This window comes from Taudactylus pleione, unplaced genomic scaffold (assembly GCF_031769625.1).
Source record: "Taudactylus pleione unplaced genomic scaffold, aTauple2 ptg000019l, whole genome shotgun sequence".
Classification (NCBI taxonomy): domain Eukaryota; kingdom Metazoa; phylum Chordata; class Amphibia; order Anura; family Myobatrachidae; genus Taudactylus; species Taudactylus pleione.
Genome location: NW_028284421.1, coordinates 17,784,105 through 17,806,949, shown reverse-complemented (window position 1 = coordinate 17,806,949; position 22,845 = coordinate 17,784,105). Strand labels below are relative to the sequence as shown.

At 43.0% G+C, this 22,845-nt stretch overlaps 1 protein-coding gene across 6 annotated transcripts in view; it reads left to right on the top strand.

Annotated features, from left to right (window-relative positions):
• Window positions 1–22,845, top strand: part of LOC148540355 (dual oxidase 1-like) — a 229,697-nt gene that overhangs the window by 101,050 nt on the left and 105,802 nt on the right. For all 6 annotated transcript variants that reach the window (XM_088445660.1, XM_088445643.1, XM_088445669.1 and 3 more), the window contains 2 exons: window positions 6,794–6,896; window positions 13,132–13,304. In XM_088445660.1, coding sequence (XP_088301786.1) covers window positions 6,794–6,896; window positions 13,132–13,304 — 276 coding nt within the window. The remainder of the gene's footprint in view (window positions 1–6,793; window positions 6,897–13,131; window positions 13,305–22,845) is intronic.

The following is a 22,845-nucleotide window of genomic DNA, read 5'->3' as shown; positions in this document are numbered from 1 at the left end:
CTGCCGGTTGGTGATGGGTGGAGGCTGGCTGGTGATACGGCGATCCATCACCTCCGTAAGCACCAGCAGCTCGCGCCTGGTGAATGCGGAGGCTCTCATGATGGCAATGGAGTTTTTCATACAAAACATTTTTGATAAAGTGTGCAAAAAATTTCTGATTGGCTAATGTATTTTGGAAATTAACAGGAGCAATTTTATTGGTTAGTGTATGAGTCATGTGTTCAACAGGGCCAGAAATCTCTGGAGAGTTATGATAGGCTTGATACAGTGACATGCGTTTGCAAATTTAAATAAAGAAATGAACCCCGGAAAATATGCGGGGATCCACAGCAATAGAACAATTGTTTAATTGTGGTTCACATGTTTTTTGAACAATAAAAGCGAATGTTCCATCCGTACGTATTCTGCGGGTAAACACAAACACGGACAAGAGTAAAGTTTCTTGCATTGTGTTGAAAAAAAAAACAATTAAGCTAATTGATACATTGATTGGCATGATACGATTGAGGGAGGTAGGCAGAATAAAGGAGCAGGTAATCGACATCTGACAAGGCCACTTCCGGTTTCACTTGTGCGTGCGTTCCCTTCAAGCCATTTCGGGGATGTACGCTCGCTATTTCGCACGCTCGTTAGTTAGAGGAGGGGTCGCCTGAGTTTAGGGAGGAATTTTAGATGCGAACGAAAATACGAGCGAGCCATAGAATTTAAATAATTTTGTACGTACGCCTAATGTACGTGCGCCCGCTTGCGAGTGGGTCTGAATGAGGGCCAAAGTTCAGGAAAATGACCTTTAAAAAAAAACATTTAAATCATCAGAGGAGAAACGTAAACTTGCCAATATGCCATTTACGACACTGAGTGGCAAGGAACGGCTAAGGTCTTTTCCTATGTTCATGACTAGAGGTTCAGCTTCACATGACGATGGAAGCCCTCCTCCCGCTAAAAAAATCAAATGAGTTAAGCTGGCAAAAGCACAGTGAAAAACTGTGCGTTCTAAGAAGATATCACAAATCCCCAAGGAGAGTCCAAGTGTGGTGGCGGTTGCGATGCCTGACCTTCCCAGCACTGGACGGGAAGAGGTGGCTCTTTCCACCATTTGCACGCCCCCTGCAAGTGCTGAAAGGAGCACCCACAGTCCACTTGCTGATATGCAAATTGAAGATGTCACTGTTGAAGTACAACAGGATGAGGATACTGGTGTAGCTGGCGCTGAGGAGGAATTTGGCGAGGAGGATTCTGATGGTGATGTGGTTTGTGTAAATCATGCTCCGGGGGAGACAGTTGTTGTCCGTGGGATGAAAAAGCCCATCACGGTCATGCCTGGGCAGAAGACCAAACATTCCACCTCTTTGGTCTGGCAATATTTCTATCCAAATCCGGACAACAACTGTCTTCCCATATGTATCATATGTAAAGGTGAAATAAGTAGGGGTAGGGACGTTAACCACCTAGGAACATCCTCCCTTATACGGCACCTGCAGCGCGTTCATAAAAAGTTACTGTCAAGTTCAGAAACTTTGGCTAAGACCGTAAGCAGTCCAGGGACACCTAAATCCCGTTGTCCTGTTGTATCCAAGCGCCTGCAAACCACACCGTCAACTCCCTCCTCATCAATTTCCTCCTTAGTCAGGATCGGAAGTAGTCCTGCAGGCCATGTCACTGGTATGACTGACTCTCCTATCCAGGATACCTCCGGAGGATCCTGCATTGCTACGCCTACTGCTGCCGCTGCTGCTGTTGCTGCTGCTGGAAGTCGTTCATCATCCCAGAGAGGAAGTAGGAACACCACTACTTTTACTAAACAATTGACCCTCCAACAGTCCTTAGCGAGGAGGATGAAGTACGACAGCAATCATCCTGAAGCAAAACTTATAACTGAGGCCTTGACTGCTATGTTGGTGTCAGACGTGCGTCCGGTATCCGCCATTAGTGCAGTGGGATTTAGACAATTGATGGTGGTAGTGTGTCCCCGGTTCCAAATCCCGTCTAGATTCCACTTCACTAGGCAGGCGATACCGAGACTGTACAGAAACGTGTCCTGAAAAATGCGGTTGTACCCAATGTCCACTTAGCCACGGACATGTGGACAAGTGGCAAAATAAGGACTATATGACTGTGACAGCCCACTGGGTAGATGTATCACCTTACACAGCAACAACAGCAGTGTCACCAGTAGCAGCATCTCAGAAATGCCAGCTCGTTCCAAGGCAGGCTACGCTGTGTATCACTGGTTTCAGTAGGAGACACACTGCCGACAACCTCTTAGAGAAACTGAGGGAAATAATCGCCCAGTGGCTTACCCCACTTAGACTCTCCTGGGGATTTGTGATATCTGACAATGCCACCAATATTGTGTGGGCATTACATCTGGGCAAGTCCCATGTTTTGCTCACACAATAAACTTGGCGGTGCAGAATTTTCTGAAAAGCGACAAGGGCGTGCAGGAGACGCTTTGGGTGGCCCGAAAAATTTCTGGCCACTTTCGCCATTCAGCGACTGCATGCCGAAGACTGGAGCACCAGCAAATACTCTTGAACCTGCCCCGCCATCACCTGAAGCAAGAGGTTGTGACGCGGTGGAACTCAACCCTCTATATGCTTCAGAGGATGGAGGAGCAGCAAAAGGCCATTCAAGCCTATACATCCACCTATTACATAGGCAAAGGAGGGGGTATGCACCTGACTCAAGCGCAGTGGAGAATGATTTCCGTGTTGTGCAAGGTTCTCCAGCCCTTCGAACTTGCCACACGTGAAGTCAGTTCAGACACTGCCAGCTTGAGTCAGGTCATTCCCCTCATCAGGCTTTTGCAGAAGCAGCTGGAGAAAGTGAAGGAGGAGCTAAGACGGAGCGATTCCGCTCGGCATGTGGGACTTGTGGATGAAGCCCTTCATTCGCTTTGCCAGGATTCCAGGGTGGTCAATCTGTTGAAATCAGACCACTACATTTTGGCCACCGTGCTCGATCCTAGGTTTAAAGCCTATGTGGTGTCTCTCTTTCCGGCCGACACAAGCCTGCAGAGGTGCAAAGACCTGCTGGTGAACACACTGTCAGCTGAAGCGGAACGTGACACGTCAACAGCTCCTTCTTCATTTTCTCCCGCAACTGGGGCTGCCAGGAAAAAACTTAGGTATCCTAAGCAACCCGCTGGTGGTGATGCAGGGCAGGCAGGACCAAGTTTGGACATCTGGTCCGGACTGAAGGACCTGGCAACAATTTCTGACATGTCTACTGTCACTGCATATGATACTGTCACCATTGACAGAATGGTGGAGGATTACATCGGTGACAGCATCCAAGTAGGCATGTCAGACAGTCCGTACCTGTACTGGCAGGAAAAAGAGGCAATTTGGAGGCCCCTGTACAAACTGGCTCTATTTTACCTGAGTTGCCCCCCCTCCAGTGTGTACTCCGAAAGAGTGTTTAGTGCAGCCGGGAACCTTGTCAGCGAAAGGCGTAGGAGGTTGCTTCCACAAAATGTGGAGAAGATGATGTTCATAAAAATGAATTATCAACTCTTCCAGGGAGACCAGCCTCCAAAACGTACAGAGGGACCTGTGGTGGTGGATTCCAGTGGGGACGAATTAATACTCTGTGAGGATGAGGATGTACACAACACTGAAGAGGGTGAGGAATCGGTGGATGAGGATGAGGACAACATCTTGCCTCCGTAGAGCCAGTTTGTGCAGGGACAGATTAATTGCCAGCTTGTTTTGTGGGGCCCCAAATGAACCAATCACTTCAGCCACAGTCGTGTGGCAGACCCTGGCGCTGAAATGATTGGTTTGCTAAAGTGTGCATGTCCTGTTATACAACATAAGGGTGGGTGGGAGGGCCCAAGGACAATTCCATCTTGCACCTCTTTTTTTTCTTTGCATTATGTACTGTTTGGGGCCTAGTTTTTCAAACTGCCATCCTGTCTGCCACTGCAGTGTCACTCCTAGATGGGCCACGTGTTTGTGCCGCCCACTCGTGTCGCTTAGCATAGTCATCCAGCTACCTCGGTGCAACCTTTTGGACATAAAAACACTATTGTGAGGTGTGAGGTGTTCAGAATAGATTGGAAATGAGTGGAAATTAAGGTTATTGAGGTTAATAATAGCATAGGAGCAGAAAAACCCACAAATTCTGTGATTTTAGCTGTTTTTATTCTTTTTTTCAAAAAAATACAGATCCAAAACACAAAACCCAGAAGCCAAAACACGGAAGGGTGGTTTTGGCAAAACCAATCCAGATCCAAAACACGAAGAAAGATCCAGATCCAAAACCAAAACACAAAACACGAAAAGTGGCCGGAGCACACCCCTAGTAACTGTTGTACCTCTTGAAAGGATCAGAGTTCCTCATTCTAAGCAGCCAATATACTAGCCTGCTATTTAAACAGTCCATCACTGGTGCTATAATTCATTTGGTTTCATTACCCCAGTTCCAGGTGATACTGTTATCCAAGTACTATATTGTAAGAATTTTTAGAACATAAAATTGCACAAATCATATTGTTTAAAGGGCTGACAGCAGTGAGATGTGAGGATAACTTTGGAATAACAAAGGATTAGCCTTGTTTATTGATAGCAATTGTTCCACTGCAATCATGAATTATGCCAGATAGAGTGGCCAACCTTTTTGGGTCCCTTGTCCTACTGATATATGGAGTAGACACAAAAACTCCTGTTTGTATCTTGTCTGGTTGTGCATTTAAATATATTTGAGCAAAATAGACCCTAAGCCAAATCTCATCATGACTCACCATAGAAAGGCTCACTCCCAATAGACGAAGGCTTTTGCTGCATACGGAAACATCTGTTGATGTCATTATTCAGGGAATTTCAAATGGCTGAGGCAGCAACACATATTCATTTTCCTAGCATCAAGCAGATTTTAATTTTGTGTATAACAGGGGCCTCTTCCCTCGTGTTCCTAGCACCATCCTTGATTCCAGGGCTAATTGTCTCTGGTCTCATAGTACCTTTCAGTTTCTCTGAGCCTGATTCAGAGTTGGACGCAGTGATCATGTTGGTTGCAATTGGCCGTTGTTTTCAGTTTGTGCTTACATGAGACTCGCACTGTGCATGCATCCTGATGGTTACCGCCAAAAGCCACAAAACAAATTTGGATGCACAGAGAGGCAAAGTCAGTGGGCATTTCTGGGTGGTAACAGGGGGTAGCTTGCCAGATGCGGGCATGTTGCTGTCGGCGTCTGTGTCATTTACCGTAGTTGCACTGACACCAGCTGCCATTTCAGATGGAGATTCTGCACCATCATAGGGCTGTGCAATCTCTTATGGTGCGACCAATGTGCGACCAATGGGGCATCTTACTAAGCGCAGCAAGGTTAGTGCCACAGATGGTTAGTGTCTCTGTCTGGTCCATCAGCTTCTGCATTAGCATAAGACACAGTTGCCCTGCGGCAAAAAATGCAGTCACAGTTGCAATAGCGTGCACCTCTCAATCAGGCCCTCTGTCTGGAATCAGTATGATTTACCACTGGCCGCATGGCATGGTTCAAATCCCGACAGCGGAAGCCCGGCAGTGAAGATCCCGACAGGTAAGTATATTTTCTATTTACTAACCTAACCTCCCCCCCTAACCCTCCCTTAGGGGTGTTTAACCCTAACCTCCCCCCAAGTGCCTAACCCTAACCCCCTTTTCCCCTAGCCTAACCCTAAACTCCAGGGGGGATTTAGGGTTAGGCACCCCCCCCGGAAGGTTAGGGTTAGGCTAGGGGAAGGGGGGGTTAGGGTTAGGCACCCCACGGGAGACTTAGGTTTAGGCTGCGGGGAAGGGGGGGTTAGGGTTAGGCTATAACCTAAACCTTTCCCCCCCACAGCTGTCCGCGCCCTTTGCCTGGCTTACATTCGATCGGTAAGTCGGATGTCGGGCTCCCGGCTTCCCCTCTGTCTCTGTGTGCTTGCCCTTTGATGGGTATATATTCATTGCATGCTGATCTGACTTCCCCTTCCAATGACACATCTCCACTTGACTGTCAAGAAACAGAGAGTCCCCCAACCCTCATTCTCTTGTACACTTCCTACCTACAGTAGTTTGTCAGTTTATTGCTCTATATTGTCCAACGATATTTAATTCTACATTTACTGTACCATTTATCTGTCATGTTTTACTCTGGGCCTGATTCACTACAGATCGCAGCTGCGATTACACATGCAGATCTGCTACGAAAATATGCTAATGTTTGCATCGCAAAGCCAGCATAGAGATGCCCACTACCGCTACCTCACATCTGTAACACCTTGCAGACCTGCGTATACATTGGTACCATCGAGTAATATCGGACCCTCATTCAGAATTACAGCAGGTCTGACCTTACTCAAAAATTGCAACTGTCATCGCACGCAGTTTGTATCTGCGTAAGTGCTCGCAGTGTGACCGCAATGCTAACTCACTCACGAGCACTGTGGTGCATACACATGAGCAGTACGCACCATCAACCGATCTGCGTTTGCTGTTGCAATTGCTATCCGTAATGAATCAGGCCTTCTGTACGGTGCAGCGGAAACTTTGTGGTGCATTAAAAGTAAATAAAAATATTAATATCGAAAATTACGTTACGCAGCTGTATTATAGAATTTTGAAGAATATTTTGATATCACTATTTATGAGAGATGTATTCCTTTTGGTTTTCATCTTATTTAAGGAAAAAACAAATATAGAGTCTATAATGCCAGCAATCACCTTTCTTGGATTACCTTACTACACTTATATATGTAATATCTGAATAATGTGTCTTTAAAAATATTGGGGCGTCACATGGATCTATATTTTTTCCATGCTACTGCAGAATTCAAACATACAGACCCCACAAGATGTTGATGCACTGCTTCTTGGAATGGCTTCCCAAATTGCTGAAAAAGAAGATAATGTTGTAGTTGAAGATTTAAGAGGTAACGCTGCTCAATTCATGTGTTAAATTGAGTTGAAAAAGTTGGTAGATAAAATAACATAGATAGATAGATTTCTTAGAGAATACATGTTTTACTTGTATGCACATACATACACATATACTCAGCTGAACAGAAACTCTAACACGTTTGGACAGACTTCATTACCTCTACTGCATGTTGCTTCTATTATATCACTGCATGAGAGGAGCGCTCCACTCCACCCCTCCCAAATCTGGTCTATAGGTGGAAGAGGTGCAGCATTTTACGCTCTCTCCTGTGTAAGCATGAGTTTGCATGGCTGATCAGCACAATGATGTCTGTTTCTCCAGGAGCCAGGGGGAGTAGGCGATGTGGAGAGATTTAAAAAAAATAATTAAAATTTAGGTTTACTGATCTGATAAATCGATGGCAACTTTCATGGTTCACCTCAGGAGGAACACAGTCAAAGAGTGATCGATTCTACAATGGCCTTAGAATAACTGCATAACGGAGAGTTCAAAAATTAAACCTTGTCTATAAGATTATGTACTCTGGTCAGAGAGAAAACCATGGCATAGGTGAATAAATGGTGGTAAAATACACACCTATAAGACGATGCACATGGTTTGCATTTATGAACTAGTAAACATCCATATTTGTAGGATTGTGATTATCCCAAAATGTTTTTCTACTTTTTTATTTTTCTCATAAAAAACAGCTTTGGGGATTCACTTATGGTATATATTAAAGAAGTTATAATAGCAAAGACACACTGGGGATGTTTTTTTTTATTGATTACATTTCTACATATTGGACTTTAATAGCATTACTATTTGTATTTGCACACATAAAAATATACCTTCTGGTATAAAGTTTGCTTTGATGGTCAATAAAGATTCTAATTAAAAATAATAATAGCCAATATCCAATTCCTGAGACTCAGAGGATGTATAAAAATCAAGGGCTGAAAGGCTCTGTAGTCAGTGGCGTTCCTCCTTGTGGTGTCAGCCGATGCAGGGAGGGACACTGTGTGCGCGGCGAAGCTGCGCGCCACCAGGAAGGGGGCATGGCCACGAGGGCAGGGGCGTGGCCATGTGAGTAGGGAGCGTGACCTTGTGGCCCGAAACCCCTGTGGTCCTGTGTTTCTTACCGGGAAGGGGGGGTGGGGGGTGTAGGAGGTGCGGACTGCATTGTGTGCAGTTTCCTGGCTCCCTCACAGTGTCAGGAGCCGAGTGCTGCACTTAATACTACAGTGCAGAGCTCGGCTCCTGTCACTGAAGGGGAGTCTGCACCTTAGTGTCACCCCTCGGTGGGTGACACCCTGGTGCGGCCCACACTCCCTTTGTGATGCAACTGTCTGTAGTGTACCCCAAAATGACAAATGCCTCCCTTGAAAGTACATTTTTAACTATTACAGGTGTGTTCACTTCACATTCACATACACCAATCCTTAAATCTCACCAAATATCTCCTTTTGTCTTGCCGCAGATTTTGCAAGTAAGCAGCACAATGAATACCGCCACACTTTATTGTTTTCATATAGCAGCTTACTGTAGCTGCAACAGTAATGTGACAATAGTACAATGCACGGGTAGCTTGGACAATGGCACTGACATTGCATGTAGCAGCTGTGTGGACTCTAAACTGGGTAAAACAAAACAATACATGTGAGCCTTACCCATACTTGCCTACCCTCCCGATTTGGTCTCGAGCCTACCAAAAATCAGGTGCCGCTCCCGGACTCCCGGGAAGGCAGGCAAGTCTCCCGACCTCCGGCGATGTGTCTGCACCCCACAAACTTGTAAGTATAAAGCCCGACAGCGGGATTCGTGCTGAATTGCGTCATCGTGGCTCCGCCCCCTGCTCCACAATGCCATTAATATCGGCATTGTGAAGAGGGGGCGGAGCCATGATGACGCAATCGCGCTGTCACGCCCCCATGCTCCGCCCCCAATGACGAGTCACTGCCGGGTCCTGCCCCCTTTGACACACCATGCCCCCACTGCTCTGTAAGCCCAACAGCTCACTCCCGGAAGGAGGGAGCTAAATGTCGGCAAGTCTGGCCTTACCATATCATGCCATGCAGCATACTGCTTAATCATACCTGCCTACCCTCCCGGTTTTCGCGGGAGGCTCCCGATGTTTCGGGTAACCCCCCACACCCCCGGAAGGGTAGGCACTTCTCCCGCATTCTGCCCACTTCCTAATGAAGTGGGCAGAATTGGGAGAACTTCCGCGGCAATCGCGGGTCCCTTTGTACAGGGCGGGGCTTAAAGACACGATTCTTCATGAATCGCATCATTTAGCCCCGCCCCTTATTTAAATATGCGCCAATCGCGGCAATTTACCGCGGAGGGGGCGGGGCTTAATGCCATGAATCGTTTGGCCCCGCCCCCGTCGGGACCCAGCTGCTTCTCCTCCCCGGGTTCTCCCGGGGAGGAGATTTAAAAAGTAGGCAAGTATGTGCTTAATATGTGACGTTATACCAATTCCATTGCAACAAAATACTAATTCTAAATACCCAGGTCAGTATAAGTGAATTTGGATGCAGCTATGATGCGACACAGAACTAAATGAAGAAATAAGTATGAAAGTCCATGAATCACTACCCATGGCGGAGTGGATAAAAGACCTTATAGGTGCTGAAGATTGCTACTCATTCCTATGCTTTAAAAGAAAAACAGGTTTCAACTTCAAACAGCACATACAAACAGCACATACTTGGGAAAGCACATATCTAGAGATGTAAGTGTAAATTTACTAAGATGGGAGTTCTATTTAAAAAGTGATGTTGCCCATAGCAACCAATCAGATTCTACTTCTCATTTATCTAGCACCTTCTAGAAGATAATACTTGGAATCTGATTGGTTGCTATGGGCAACATCACTTCTTAACAGAACTCCCATCTTAGTAAATTTACCCTGTAGAGTACTTTGACTGATGTAATACAGTTTAAAACACCCATAATTACAAATGTAATAAAAACACCTCACACTCCCTTGATTAATTTATAACATAATTTAGGCTAAACCAAGCAGTGTTTCAAGAGAAAAATGTTTGATTTTTCAGGGTGTTTCCAAAGACTCTGAAGTGGATATACACCAAGAAATTAGCTAGCTGCTACTTTAGAGTATAAACATTGTGGGTCTAGACTTTATTCAAATTGTTAATGAGGCTTACTGCATACTTATCTATTGAACTCCGGGAGATCCACACAGAGAGGATGGTCAAGGTGGGCAGGGCAAGGATTCAACACCACAAATTGTGGTTTGTGGGATTAGGCTTTGGGGGGCGGTGCTATGTTGACATGATTCATAATAAATTGTGTCATGACGTCCCTGGGAGATGTGGGAAAGATCTGCTAGGGTTGATTCCTGGAGAACTCCTATGAATTTGCGAGTTTTCAATGAAATTCCAGTAGAGTAGGCAAGTATGCGTTACTGAAAGCTACATTACAGGAATAATGTCTCATTGAGCACACAGTACAACATACTACACCATTAGGCACTTACCAACATCAGATACAGCAAATAAAATCCACAAATAAAGAATAAATTGTAACAAGAAAATCATATTCAGAGGACAAACTAGTTTTACACACTTACCCATATAAACAAGTGTGCAAAAGTAGATACATGGCATCACAATCTTTCTCGATATCGGTGTCTTTAACCGTTACTTAACAGTTACTTCCAGTTTGTGTTCCAGTTTTTTTTCCTGTTTAATACATACATACAGTATATATATATATTATATAAAATGGTGTGGTATATTGACTGAAATCCCACCAACATGATTGGACACACTAGATCACTTGGCCGTGCATTATTTCTAACCGACCGCACATCTCTCAGCATTACCACCCACCTGATCTACTCCCAATTTTTGTGTCCTCGAATTTTTACGTTCGCAAACGACTTCCCTCGGTACAGTATCAGCTTAACCACTTGCCTGGCACGGTCATATCAGATACGGCCACACCAGGCTGTTCTTTCCCTGACATGGTCGTATCTGAAACGACCAGTCAGAAATGCCCACTAGGCGGCTGTGGGAAGCTAATCTTCTCGCAGCCGCCTACATCAGAGGGACCTTATGGTCCCTCTGCAAGCATGGCCACCTCTCCAGTGTGTCCCGATCACTGCTGGCCGCAGTGATCGGGCACTGTCGGCAACCCCTCCCGGCGCACTGCCATTGAAGCAGCCACGGCTCATGTAGCCGCAGCTGTTGCTGTGACACGATCACTGTGGCCAGCAGTGATCGGGCAGCCGGCCCCAGCAGCCGTGGCCTTGATAGGCACCGCTGCTGCTCTGTAATCGAGCGGCCAGCGGAAGACCCTCCCGCTGTGGCTCCGGCACTACAGTGCTGTGTGGTGGAGGAGCAGCAGCAGCGGCTCTGGTAGCCGCCGCTGCTGCTCTGTATCCAGTCCGCCAGCGGGACACGCTACCGCTGCGGCTCCGGAAATACAGTGATCACTAGCTTATCACTGTGTAGAAGAAGCAGCAGCGGTGGCTCTGGTAGCCGCTGCTGCTGCTATGTATCCGGGCCACTAGCGGGACACACTCCCGCTGTGGCTCCGGAACTACAATGTACAGGAAGCAGCAGCCGCGACTCTGGCTGCTGCTTCTTCTATGTACCAAGGCAGCCCAGCAGCTCCCCGCACACTCCCTCCCCCATGATGCCCGTTTTGATAAGGGCCACAATAGTTATATATATATGTCTATATATATATGTATTTATGTATATATATATATATATATATGCATGTGTATATATATATATATATATATATATATGTGTGTATATATATCGCAGAGCCTCTGATTAGGGATGGCAACCGACCATCGATGGTTTACAAACCATTGATGGTCTGACTGAAAACAAGTGGTTTGCCATTGCTGGTGGCCATCTATGTTGCACCATCGATGGCAACCCTCAATTGATGTTTAGGAAACATCAGCAGTTGTGGTCTACACAGATCTCGTCCAATCGCTAAACAATTGATGGCTTCTAACGATGGTTGAACCATCGATGGTACAGCTGTCAATGGCTATCACTACAGTATAACATAAAAATTGCTATTTTTATGGTATACTGTGTTTTAAAAAAATATTTTTTTTCAAATAAAATCGTGATGGATAAGTTTAAAATTATGTTCTTGACCTAATTCAATCATAAAAGCCAACAATTTTGGAGTGGTTTTTGGAAAAAGAATTTGTCAGTTAAGTGGTTACAATATGCTTCAGATAATAAATTACCTATTAAAAATTGAATCAAACATACACCAGAATCAGTGGCAAACGCAGGATTTCTAGAGGGGGGTTTCCAAATGCTTGATTTTAGAGTGTGTGTTGCCAGTCCATGAAGAGTCATAATTCCTGCTTATACAGGACCAGCTATCACAGTAAGTCATTAAATGCAGCAGTATGGCCATCCTGCCTGAGCTGAATGTTTTTATTTTAGATGTGTCACCATTCCAGAGTATGGGAGGAAGTCCGGGAGTCTGGGGGAGCAGCAGAATAACCTAGCACTGCCCTGGACATCTATGTACATATTGGGCTCTATAGCAGCACATTCCTAATAGTGAGTTTTCCAGATCTCCTAGTTGGTGCACAGGTTATTACTGCATACACACACAACGATTTAGTTAATGAACGATTTTAGTAAACGATTTTCTCCCTTGAAAAAATGAACTAAAATTGTTTACTAAAGTTGTTAATTTACTATGTTCATTTAAATGTAATGAACGATTTTTGCATATTAACTTAATGAAAATCGTTGAGTTGACAAATCTGACTGAACCACAAACTACAAACGTGAACGCGCATGAACTATAATCGTTCATCGTTTAACTCAGAAAGTGAATGATTTTTTCAAACGATTATCGTTAAACGATATCGTTTAACAATAATCGTTCAAAAAATCGTTGTGTGTGTATGCACCTTATTACTGACTGATACATGTTAAAAGATCCACAGGTGGTGCTAATTATTTAATTTGTGATACTGTGAAGAACATGCAGCATTAGTAAAATTCTATTACATTACTATTGCTATTGTGGTCATGGTGTGGGCTGGGGTGGGGAGTTTCCAGGCAGACGGAAACCCCCCATGCGTTTGCCTATGAGAATTAAGTCATTTATACTTACAATCCAAAGGGATCCACAATGTGTTAGTTTTATAAAAGTTTGGGTATGTAAGAAAGAATGTATTTCGCAATTCAGACTTTACGGTTTTTAATCATTATTTCAAATGACAGATTATTGGTATGGATCTCTGAAATACTCCAGAGCTGACTACATTTCCTTCAGCATTCAACGAGGACGAGACTTTGGGCTTTGTAGCTATAACAATGCAAGGGAATACTTTGGACTTGAACCTTTTACAAGCTGGCAAGACATTAATCCAGAGCTCTATCAGATAAATTCACAGGTCAGTGGTATAATTGGTAAGGAATGAAATGCCATCAGTCTAATGACTTTTACACTACAAAGCATATCACATGCATGATGTAATTAAGTTGTGTCATATACAGTGCATCCGGAAAGTATTCACAACGCTTCACTTTTTCCACATTTTGATATGTTACAGCCTTATTCCAAAATGGATAAATAAATTTTTGTCCTCAAAATTCTACACACAATACCCCATAATGACAATGTGTAAGAAGTTTTTTTGAGATTTTTGCAAATTTAATAAAAATAAAAAAAACTAAGACATCACATGTACATAAGCATTCACAGCATTTGCTCAATACTTTGTTGATGCTCCTTTGGCAGCAATTACAGCCTCAACTCTTTTTGAATATGATGCCACAAGCTTGGCACACTTATCTGTGGGCAGTTTCGCCCATTCCTCTTTACAGCACCTCTCATGCTCCATCAGGGAAGCGTCGGTGCACAGCCATTTCAATTGGATTCAAGTCTGGGCTCTGGGACATTCACAGAGTTGTCCTAAAGCCACTCCTTTGATAACTCGGCTGGGTGCTTAGGGTCGTTGTCCTCCTGAAAGATGAACCGTTGCCCCAGTCTGAGGTCAAGAGCGCTCTGAAGCAAGTTTTCATCTAGGATGTCTCTGTACATTGCTGCATTCATCTTTCCCTGTATCCTGACTAGTCTCCCAGTTCCTGCCGCTGAAAAACATCCCCACAACATGATGCAGCCACCAACATGCTTCACTGTAGGGAACATATTGGCCTGGTGATGAGCGGTGCCTGGTTTCCTCCAAACATGACGCCTGGCATTCACGGCAAAGAGTTCAATCTTTGTCTCTCATGGTCTGAGTGTCCTTCAGGTGCATTTTGGCAAACTCCAGGTGGGCTGCCATGTGCTTTTTACTAAGGATTGGCTTCCGTCTGGCCTCTCTACCATACAGGCTTGATTGGTGGATTGCTGCAGAGATGGTTGTCCTTCTGGAAGGTTCTCCTCCTTCCACAGAGAAATGCTGTAGCTCTGACAGAGTGACCATCAGGTTCTTGGTCACCTCCCTGACTAGGGTCCTTCTCCCCCGGTCGCTCAGTTTAGACGGCCGGCCAACTCTAGGAAGAGTCCTGGTAGTTCCAAACTTCTTCCATTTACATATGATGGAGGCCACTGTGCTCATTGGGACCTTCAAAGCAGCAGATATTTTTCTGTACCCTTCCCCAGATTTGTGCCTCGAGACAATCCTGTCTCGGAGGTCTACAGATAATTCCTTGGACTCCATGCTTGGTTTGTGCTCTGACATGCACTGTCAAGTGTGGTACCTTATATAGACAGGTGTCTGCCTTTCAAAATCATGTCCAATCAACTGAATTTACCACAGGTGGACTCCAATTAAGCTGTAGGAACACCTCATGGCAAAGGCCGTGAATACTTATGTACATGTGATTTCTTAGTGTTTTTTTTAATTACATTTGCAAAAATCTCAGAAAAACTTTACACGTTGTCATTATGGGGTATTGTGTGTAGAATTTTGAGGACAAAAATAAATTTATTCCATTTTGTAACATAACAAAATGTGGAAAAAGTGAAGCGTTGTGAATACTTTCTGGATGCACTGTATATCAATAACCACTCCTTTTCTTGCAGAAAAAATATAGCATACATTTATACATTGATCCTCAATATTATTGAATATTTTCTAATATTTCTGTTTGACTGTTTAAACTTGGCACTAGCACAATACAGCACAGCATACAGAAATTGCCCTGCATTGAAATGTACAGCATAAAATGTTAAGGTGCATACACACACAACGATTTTTTGAACGATTATTGATAACGATATCGTTTATCGTTCAATCGTTGAAAAAATCGTTCACTTTCTGAGCTAAAACGATGAACGATTATCATTCATGCGTGTTCACGTTTGTAGTTTGTAGTTCAGTCAGACTGACCAACTGAACGATTTTCATTAAGGGAATATGCAAAAATTGTTTGTAGTTCAAAAAAATCGTTCATTACACTTTAAAAAATCTAACAGATAATCTAACAGATAATCTTACAGAAAATCGTTCATAAAATCGTTGGTAACAAATTAGTTGTGTGTGTATGCAGCTTTACAATTAAGTTAAGAGATTTTTTCGTTTGTAGTTCAAAAAAATCGTTCATTACACTTTAAAAAATCTGATAGATAATCTGACAGAAAATCGTTCATAATATCGTTGGTAACAAAATCGTTGTGTGTGTATGCAGCTTTACAAATAACTTAAGACATTTTTACTCCATTTGCAAAATTTTTTATGCAGTAATTTTTCCTCATATATTCTGGAAAAAAATAGTTTCTATTTTCAATAGCTTTTTTTAGACAGCATTATTTTCATCAGTGCTTAAATCGCTCATTATTACAGTATGCTTCTGCTTTCTTTAATGGTGTTTTATTGAGCAGCAGATAAAAACTGATACTGACCTTACTCAAAGCTAATTTAGAAATCCATTTTGAAGAGCTCAAGAAACAAGTTGGACTTAATAATTTGGTTCATATTGAATTGCATTTGACACTGAAATACAGTTGCAGCAGACTGAAAGGGGCCTTGCATCAATATTTAAGGCCTGATTTATTACAGATCACAACTGCCAGGGGCGTATCTATAATGGGTGCAGGGTGTGCCGGGCACACACGCCCCTGGGTCCAGGGGGGGGGCCTCACCACACGTCCTGCACCCATATTATCTAATACTTACCTCTCTGGGGTCCTGCAACGGATGTCTCAGCCCTGCACAAATGGCTGCGGTGGCAATTTTCCAGCGTTTTGCGAATGCGCAGTGAGGAAATTGCCGGGGAAATGGCGGTCAGAAGAGTCAGTCTGCTGCCAACCACCAGGGAGAGAGAAGGGGCCCTGGATGGGGAATGAGCACGAGTCCCCTCCTCTCCTAAAATGCCCCTGGTAACTGCATATGCAATTGCGATCACACACGCAGTTCAACTGCAATAGTATGCTAATTCATTGTGATCGCTATCCCACTGCAGCAGTACACAAGGACGCCCACTTTACTTAGCACACATCTGTAATGTTTAGCAAGACTGCGAAACCATCGGTACAATGGAGTACCTTTGCAGCCTCACGCACTTTGCACAAGCTCTGACCTTACTGAGGAATTGCTAACTTCATCACATGCTATGAGTCCTCAGGCTGTGTACTTCATCACAGTGGCTAATTTATGCTTGTCCCTGCAACGGTGTCCGAACACACTGGGACACCTACATTTCGCATACCACCCCCAGTCACCTCCCACAAACGGTACTTCCAGTCAATCACTCTGCGATGGGTCTGCATAGCCACTGCGATCGCAGTCCTGATCGCAGCGGCCGATTTGAGCACGCGTATTGCAATGCATACACATGCGCAGAACGAAACAATCGCCCGTTTGCTTGCGTAATTGCAGTTGCGTACGGTAGTGAATTAAGCCCTTAATTATTTCTGTTAACATTTAAAACTAATGCTAACACATTCAACTATTTGGCTGGTTGGAATAAAACTCTGCCAATGTATGGAAGCAATTATGTTCGTTCATTATGCTCCCAAACACCGGAAAACAGACAAAAATTTCCGTTCAGACAAGTTGATTAAATCCATTTTATTACACCAATTAGTCTGAATGACCATTTTCCAGTGTTTGGGAGCAAGTGGTTGACTGTCATTTGCTCCCATACATTACCAGATTTTTGTTCCAACCAGTCAACTAGTTGTATGTTGACTGTGTATGGCCACCTTAAGAATGAACAATTCATATTACATTGTCCTCCTCCTACTTCAAATTTGGAGGGCTAGGGCTAGGCTACGCAGGGAGTGTTAGGGTTCGACTGCGCAGGGGGAAGGGTTAGGGTTAGGCTGCGGGAGGGGAGGATTAGGAGAAGGGTTACGGGTTAGGGTTAGGTTTCTTACCTGCAGGTGTCGGGATGCTGCTGTCAGTATTTGTTTACCATTTAAGTAATGTTCCATCCTGTAGCTTTGCGTTAGACATCAGTATAATACTAATATATTACTAGATAATCTTAAAACCGCAGTAATTATTCACACGGAAACAGATAAATAAAGAAAGGAAAGAAGTAAAGGAAAGGAAATAAAGGGAGAAGAAAGGGGAACTAGTTGGGCCACATTAGATCACATCATCAGAATAGTATTTATATATATGCATGAACATATACAGTATAAGCGCACAAGTAAGATCATGTGTGCACATATATATACACTTAGCACAGTACACAATAATATAGTCAGTTATACGCTTGTGTAAACAAAGAAAGATGGAAACAAGCTTCAAGTAAACTCCAAATCAATATTTTCATTCAGGCCTTGCGGTTTAAGGGTTTGCATCTTAAGTATCCATGCTGCTTCTTGTCTGCATAACTCCATAAATCTGTCACCACCCCGACATGTATTCATAATATGTTCCACAGCTACTACTCTTAAACAGTAAGAAATGTACTTCATGTACCTATACTGCAAACAAAACAAAGTCAGTTTATGTGACTGAATCTATGAAAGAATTTGCGATTACTACATATTTAGATTGTAATTCTAGCTATGTGATTTATCTTCTATGGTGTCCGTGTAATCTCTATCATATAGGGAGAACTATGCGCCTTTTAAAAATTAGATTTCTTGAGCATAGAAGAAATATACTAAAAGGAGTTTTAAATCACAGTTTATCTAGACATTTCGCAGAATGCCATGATAGGGACCCAAAAGGTTTAAGAGTAGGGGTGTGCGCCGACCCCCGTCTTTTGGTATTTGGTCTGTATTTCCTTCGTGTTTTGGATCTGGATTTGGTTTTGGCAAAACAGCCATTGTGTGTTTTGGTTTTGGATCTGTCATTTATTTAAAAAATTTATAAAAACTGCTAAAATCATATAATTTGACCTTTTTTGTTCTTACATATTATTAACCTCAATAACATTAATTTCCACTCATTTCCAGTCAATTTTGACCACCTGACAGCTCACAATATAGTTTTCATCCAGTTTAGGCCCAAAAGTTACACTGCTATCTAAGCTAAGCGGCAGAAGTGGGCAACACAAACAAGTGGCAACATGGCACATAAAGAAACATGTTTTCATTAATCAAGAGCCCTGAGGGAGATGGAGTATGTATGTAGTTGAAGGCAGGGAAAGGAAGAGTTGATTCGTAGTAAACTTAATTACATTTTTTGATTCCAAAGCAAATTTATGAGGTAGGATGAAAGGGCATGGATGAACAATATGTCTCTTGTTTGGCACATAAAATCAACTTCAGAATATTTTTTTAAATTAAAGGGGCATGCAGGAGATGCTGTCTGTGGCCATGAACATTTCTGGACATTTTCTTTATTCAGCAACCGCATGTCAAAGATTGAAGAAGCTGTGGCAATTCAACTTCCAACATGGCACATCAGGAAATAAATGTTTTTATTACTCAAGAGGCCTGAGACCAGGAAGACTACTAGTAGTAGTTTAAAAAAAAAATGTTAAACATCCTTTGCAAGTGGGAGCAAGTATGGCAGCAGTCACCCAGTCGCACAACGAATCACTGACGCCATAACATCTATGCTGGTATTAGATGTGTGTCAATTATCCACCAATAATGCAGTGGGTTTTAGAGAGTTAATTGAGGTCTTGTGTCCCCGCTACCAAATCCCATCTAGATTCCACTTCACTAGAAAAGCAATACCCACCATGTACAGGGACATTCAAACAAAACTTAATTAGTGTCCTCCAAATGTCGTTGTACCCACTGTCCACTTAACCACAGATACAGTATGTAAACAAGCGGAACAGAGCAAATACAAGATTACATGACTGTAACAGCCCTCTGGGTGTATTGCCTTCAATGGCACAAACAGCAGCAGCATCTAAGAAACACCAGCTCATTCAGAGGCAGGCTACTCTCTGTATCACTGGTTTGACTAAGAGGCATACCACTGACAACCTTTTAGAAAAATTTAGGGAAGTCATTGCAAAATGGCTTATCCCGCTTGGACTCTCCTCAGGATTTGTGAATTCTGATGCCACCAATATTGTGAGAGTGGCATATCTGGGTGAATTCCAACATGTCCTATGTTTTTCTCACGCAATCAACTTGGTGGTGCAAATTTATTTTTAAATGACAGGGCCATGCAGGAGATGCTCTCTGTAGCCCGACAAATGTCTGGACATTTTCGCCATTCAGCAGGTGCATGTAGAAGATTGCAGTACATGCAACAAATATTGAATTTGCCCTGCCACCAGGTGAAGCAAGAGGTTGTTACAAGGTGGAACTCCCCCATTTATATGCTTCAGCCAATGAAAGAACAGCAAAAAGCCATCCAAGGGTAACTATGACATAGGAAAAGGAAGGAATGAACCTTACTCGAGCTCAGTGGAAAATACTTTCTGTATTTTGCAAAGTGTTGAAACCCTTCGAAATAGTCACCTGTGAAGTGAGCTCAGATACTGCCAGCTTGAGTCAGGTAATTTCCCTAATTAGACTGTTGGAAAGCAACTTGTGTATCACCGGTTTCACTAAGAGGCATACCACTGACAATGAAGCAATTCTGCAAAGTGCTGTATGTTGTACTTGTATATCAAGTCCTTTATTTGCTTCACCAGGATCTAAGGGTTGTCAGGAGCTTCCAATCGTATCAATATATTTTGGCAACCATGCTCAACCCCAGGTTTGAGTCATATGTCGTGCCTTTCTTCCCAATGGACACAGATCTGAAGAGATGCAAAGACCTGTTGGTAAGCAAATTGTCAGCTCAAGTGGAATGTGATGCAGCGTTGGCTCCTCCTTTAGTTTCTCCAGCAAGTGTGGCTGCAAAGGAAAAACTAAACTTTCCCAAAAGACCCACTGGTGATGCAGATGAATCAACACAGCCAAGTTTTACATATGGTTGGGTCTAAAAGAATTGCCTACAATTAAATTAAAGAGACCTCTACAGTGACTCCATCTGATATGGTCACCATTCATAGAATGGTTCAGAACTATTTTTAATGATAGCATCCAAATAGGCATGTCAGACAGTCAGTTTGACTACTAGCAGGCAAAAAGGCAATTTGGAGGCCCTTGCACAAACTGGCTTTGCTTTACTTGAGCTGCCCACTCTCCAGTGTGTAGCCCAAAAGAGTTTTCAGCAGAGCCTGGAACCTTGTCAGCGATTAGCATAGAAGTCTACTTCCTCAAAATGTGGAAAAGATGATGTTCATCACAATGAACTATGAATTCCACGAGGAGATCGTCACCACCAATTAAGTCCAAAAATTAATATTGTGTGAATAAAGATGATATAGACACTGATGAGGGTGAGGAATCACATGATGATGGTGACAACATCTTGCCTCTGTAAAGTCAGTTTGTGTATGTAGAGATCATTGCCAGCAATGTCAGCTGCCCATTGGTAATTGATAAAATTGTCTTATGGGAGCCAAAACAAACCAATTGCTTCATGATTGAGGATATTTGCTGATGAATGTGTTGTTGATGAAGATGGCAGATGCTTGGATCTAGCAGAGAGAAGGAAACTAGCTAATGCTGCTTCTTGTTGTTACCTTTTTAGACAAAGTTTCAGAATTTACAAAAACTTTTTGAATGGATGATGTAACAGGGAGGAGGTTCCTAGATGTTTAAGGTCCCTACCTCTACTTACTCTGGCTTCACAAAGGGTACAGATGGCTTGGCAATTATTGTCTGGATTTGGGTAGAAATAATTGCACAAATAAGAAGTGGATTTTTTTGTCTTATGCCTAGACATGACAATGGGCTTTTCCTTATCATGGGCAACAACTGTTTCTTCCACTGGTGCCTGATTTACACATACAACATCCTCATCAACAACATACTTATTAGTGTTAGCTACACAAACATCCTTCTCATCCTGGTGCACTTCCACAGAAGCATCCTTGATTTCTATGTCAGCATATTCACTTGTGGTTACATCATCATAAGAGGCACCTGTAATAAATAAAGGCCAAGGCCTTAGCCTTTCCATGCCACTTCGTGTGGTGAAAGGCATATTGCCAATTTTATGTCTTTCTGCAGCTAACTTTCCCTTTGATGTTTTTTTCTTTACCAATGTAAAAAAAAAAAGATTGCTTCTTTGATTTTAGATGCCCTGACTTAAACCCTGTATGCCCTTGGGCATCGCCTTTGGTAGATGAGGTAGACAGACTAGTATCATCATGACTGGTAGCACTGGCAGTAGCTCCAGCACTAGTATGTGGTTCCTGCTCTCCTCTCAACTGATTGTTCTCCATATCAACAAACACAAATGAAATGGGGTACAGCACACACGTCAATTTTTACCCATTTTAAATATTACACTGCGGTATCAATGACCTACAGTGTCACAATATTTTTTATGAATAAAACACTGCACTACCACTTAGTGTCACAATATTTTTTATGAATACACTGCGCTGCCACTTACAGTGTCACAATACGTGTGGAATATTACACTGCATTTCCACATACAGTGTCACAATATGTTTTATGAAAAAAACACTGTGCTACCTCTTACAGTGTCACAATATTTTATATGAATTCATTGTGCTACCACTTACAGTGTCACAATATGTGTGGAATATTACTCTGCGTTTCCACTTAGTGTCACAATATATTTTATGAATAAAACACTGTGCTACCACTAACAGTGTCACAATATTTTAATGAATAAAACACTGCTCTACTATTTAGAGTCCCAAAATTTTTTATGAATAAAATATTGCACTACCACTTACAATGTCACAATATTTTTTATGAATACACTGTGCTACCACTTACAGTGTCACACGTGTATGAATATTACACTGTACTACAACTTATAGTGTCACAATACGTGTATGAATATTACACTGCCTTCTGACCGGCAGCATCACAGTAAAAAAAATAATAATAATATAGTACACTGGGGTGCAGCACAAAAAAAATATATATTATTTTTTTAAATTATAATATTAGCTTTCATTTTTTTTTTACACTGGGCAACCTTGGATGGACAGAGCACCCCTGGATGGATACAGCAGCCCTTGCCCCTGGATGGACACAGCAATCCCTGGATGGACACAGCAGCCCTGCCATGGATGGACACCGCAGCCCCTGTACGGACACAGTAGCCACTGCCCCTGGATGGACACAGCATCCCCTGGATGGACACAGCAGCTCCTGCCCTGGATAGACACATAAACCCCTGGATGGACACAGCAGCAACTGCCCCTGGATGACCAGGTACCACAACCTGCGAGAATCCAACAGTGGGAGGATGACATTTTGCCTTGTTTTGGTATCTGAGTCAGGTGAGAAAACACGAGCTGGACTCGGATCCCGGCCCGGATTGCGAAGTTTGGGTGGGTCCAGTTCTCAGGGAACAAGACCCGCTCATCTCTATATAAGAGTAGCAGCTGTGGAACATATTATGAATACAGTACATGTCAGGATGGTGACAGATTTAAGGAGTTATGCAGACAAGAAGTAGCATGGATGCTTAAGATGCAAACCCTTAAACCACAACACCTGAATTAAAATATTTTAATAGTTTGCAC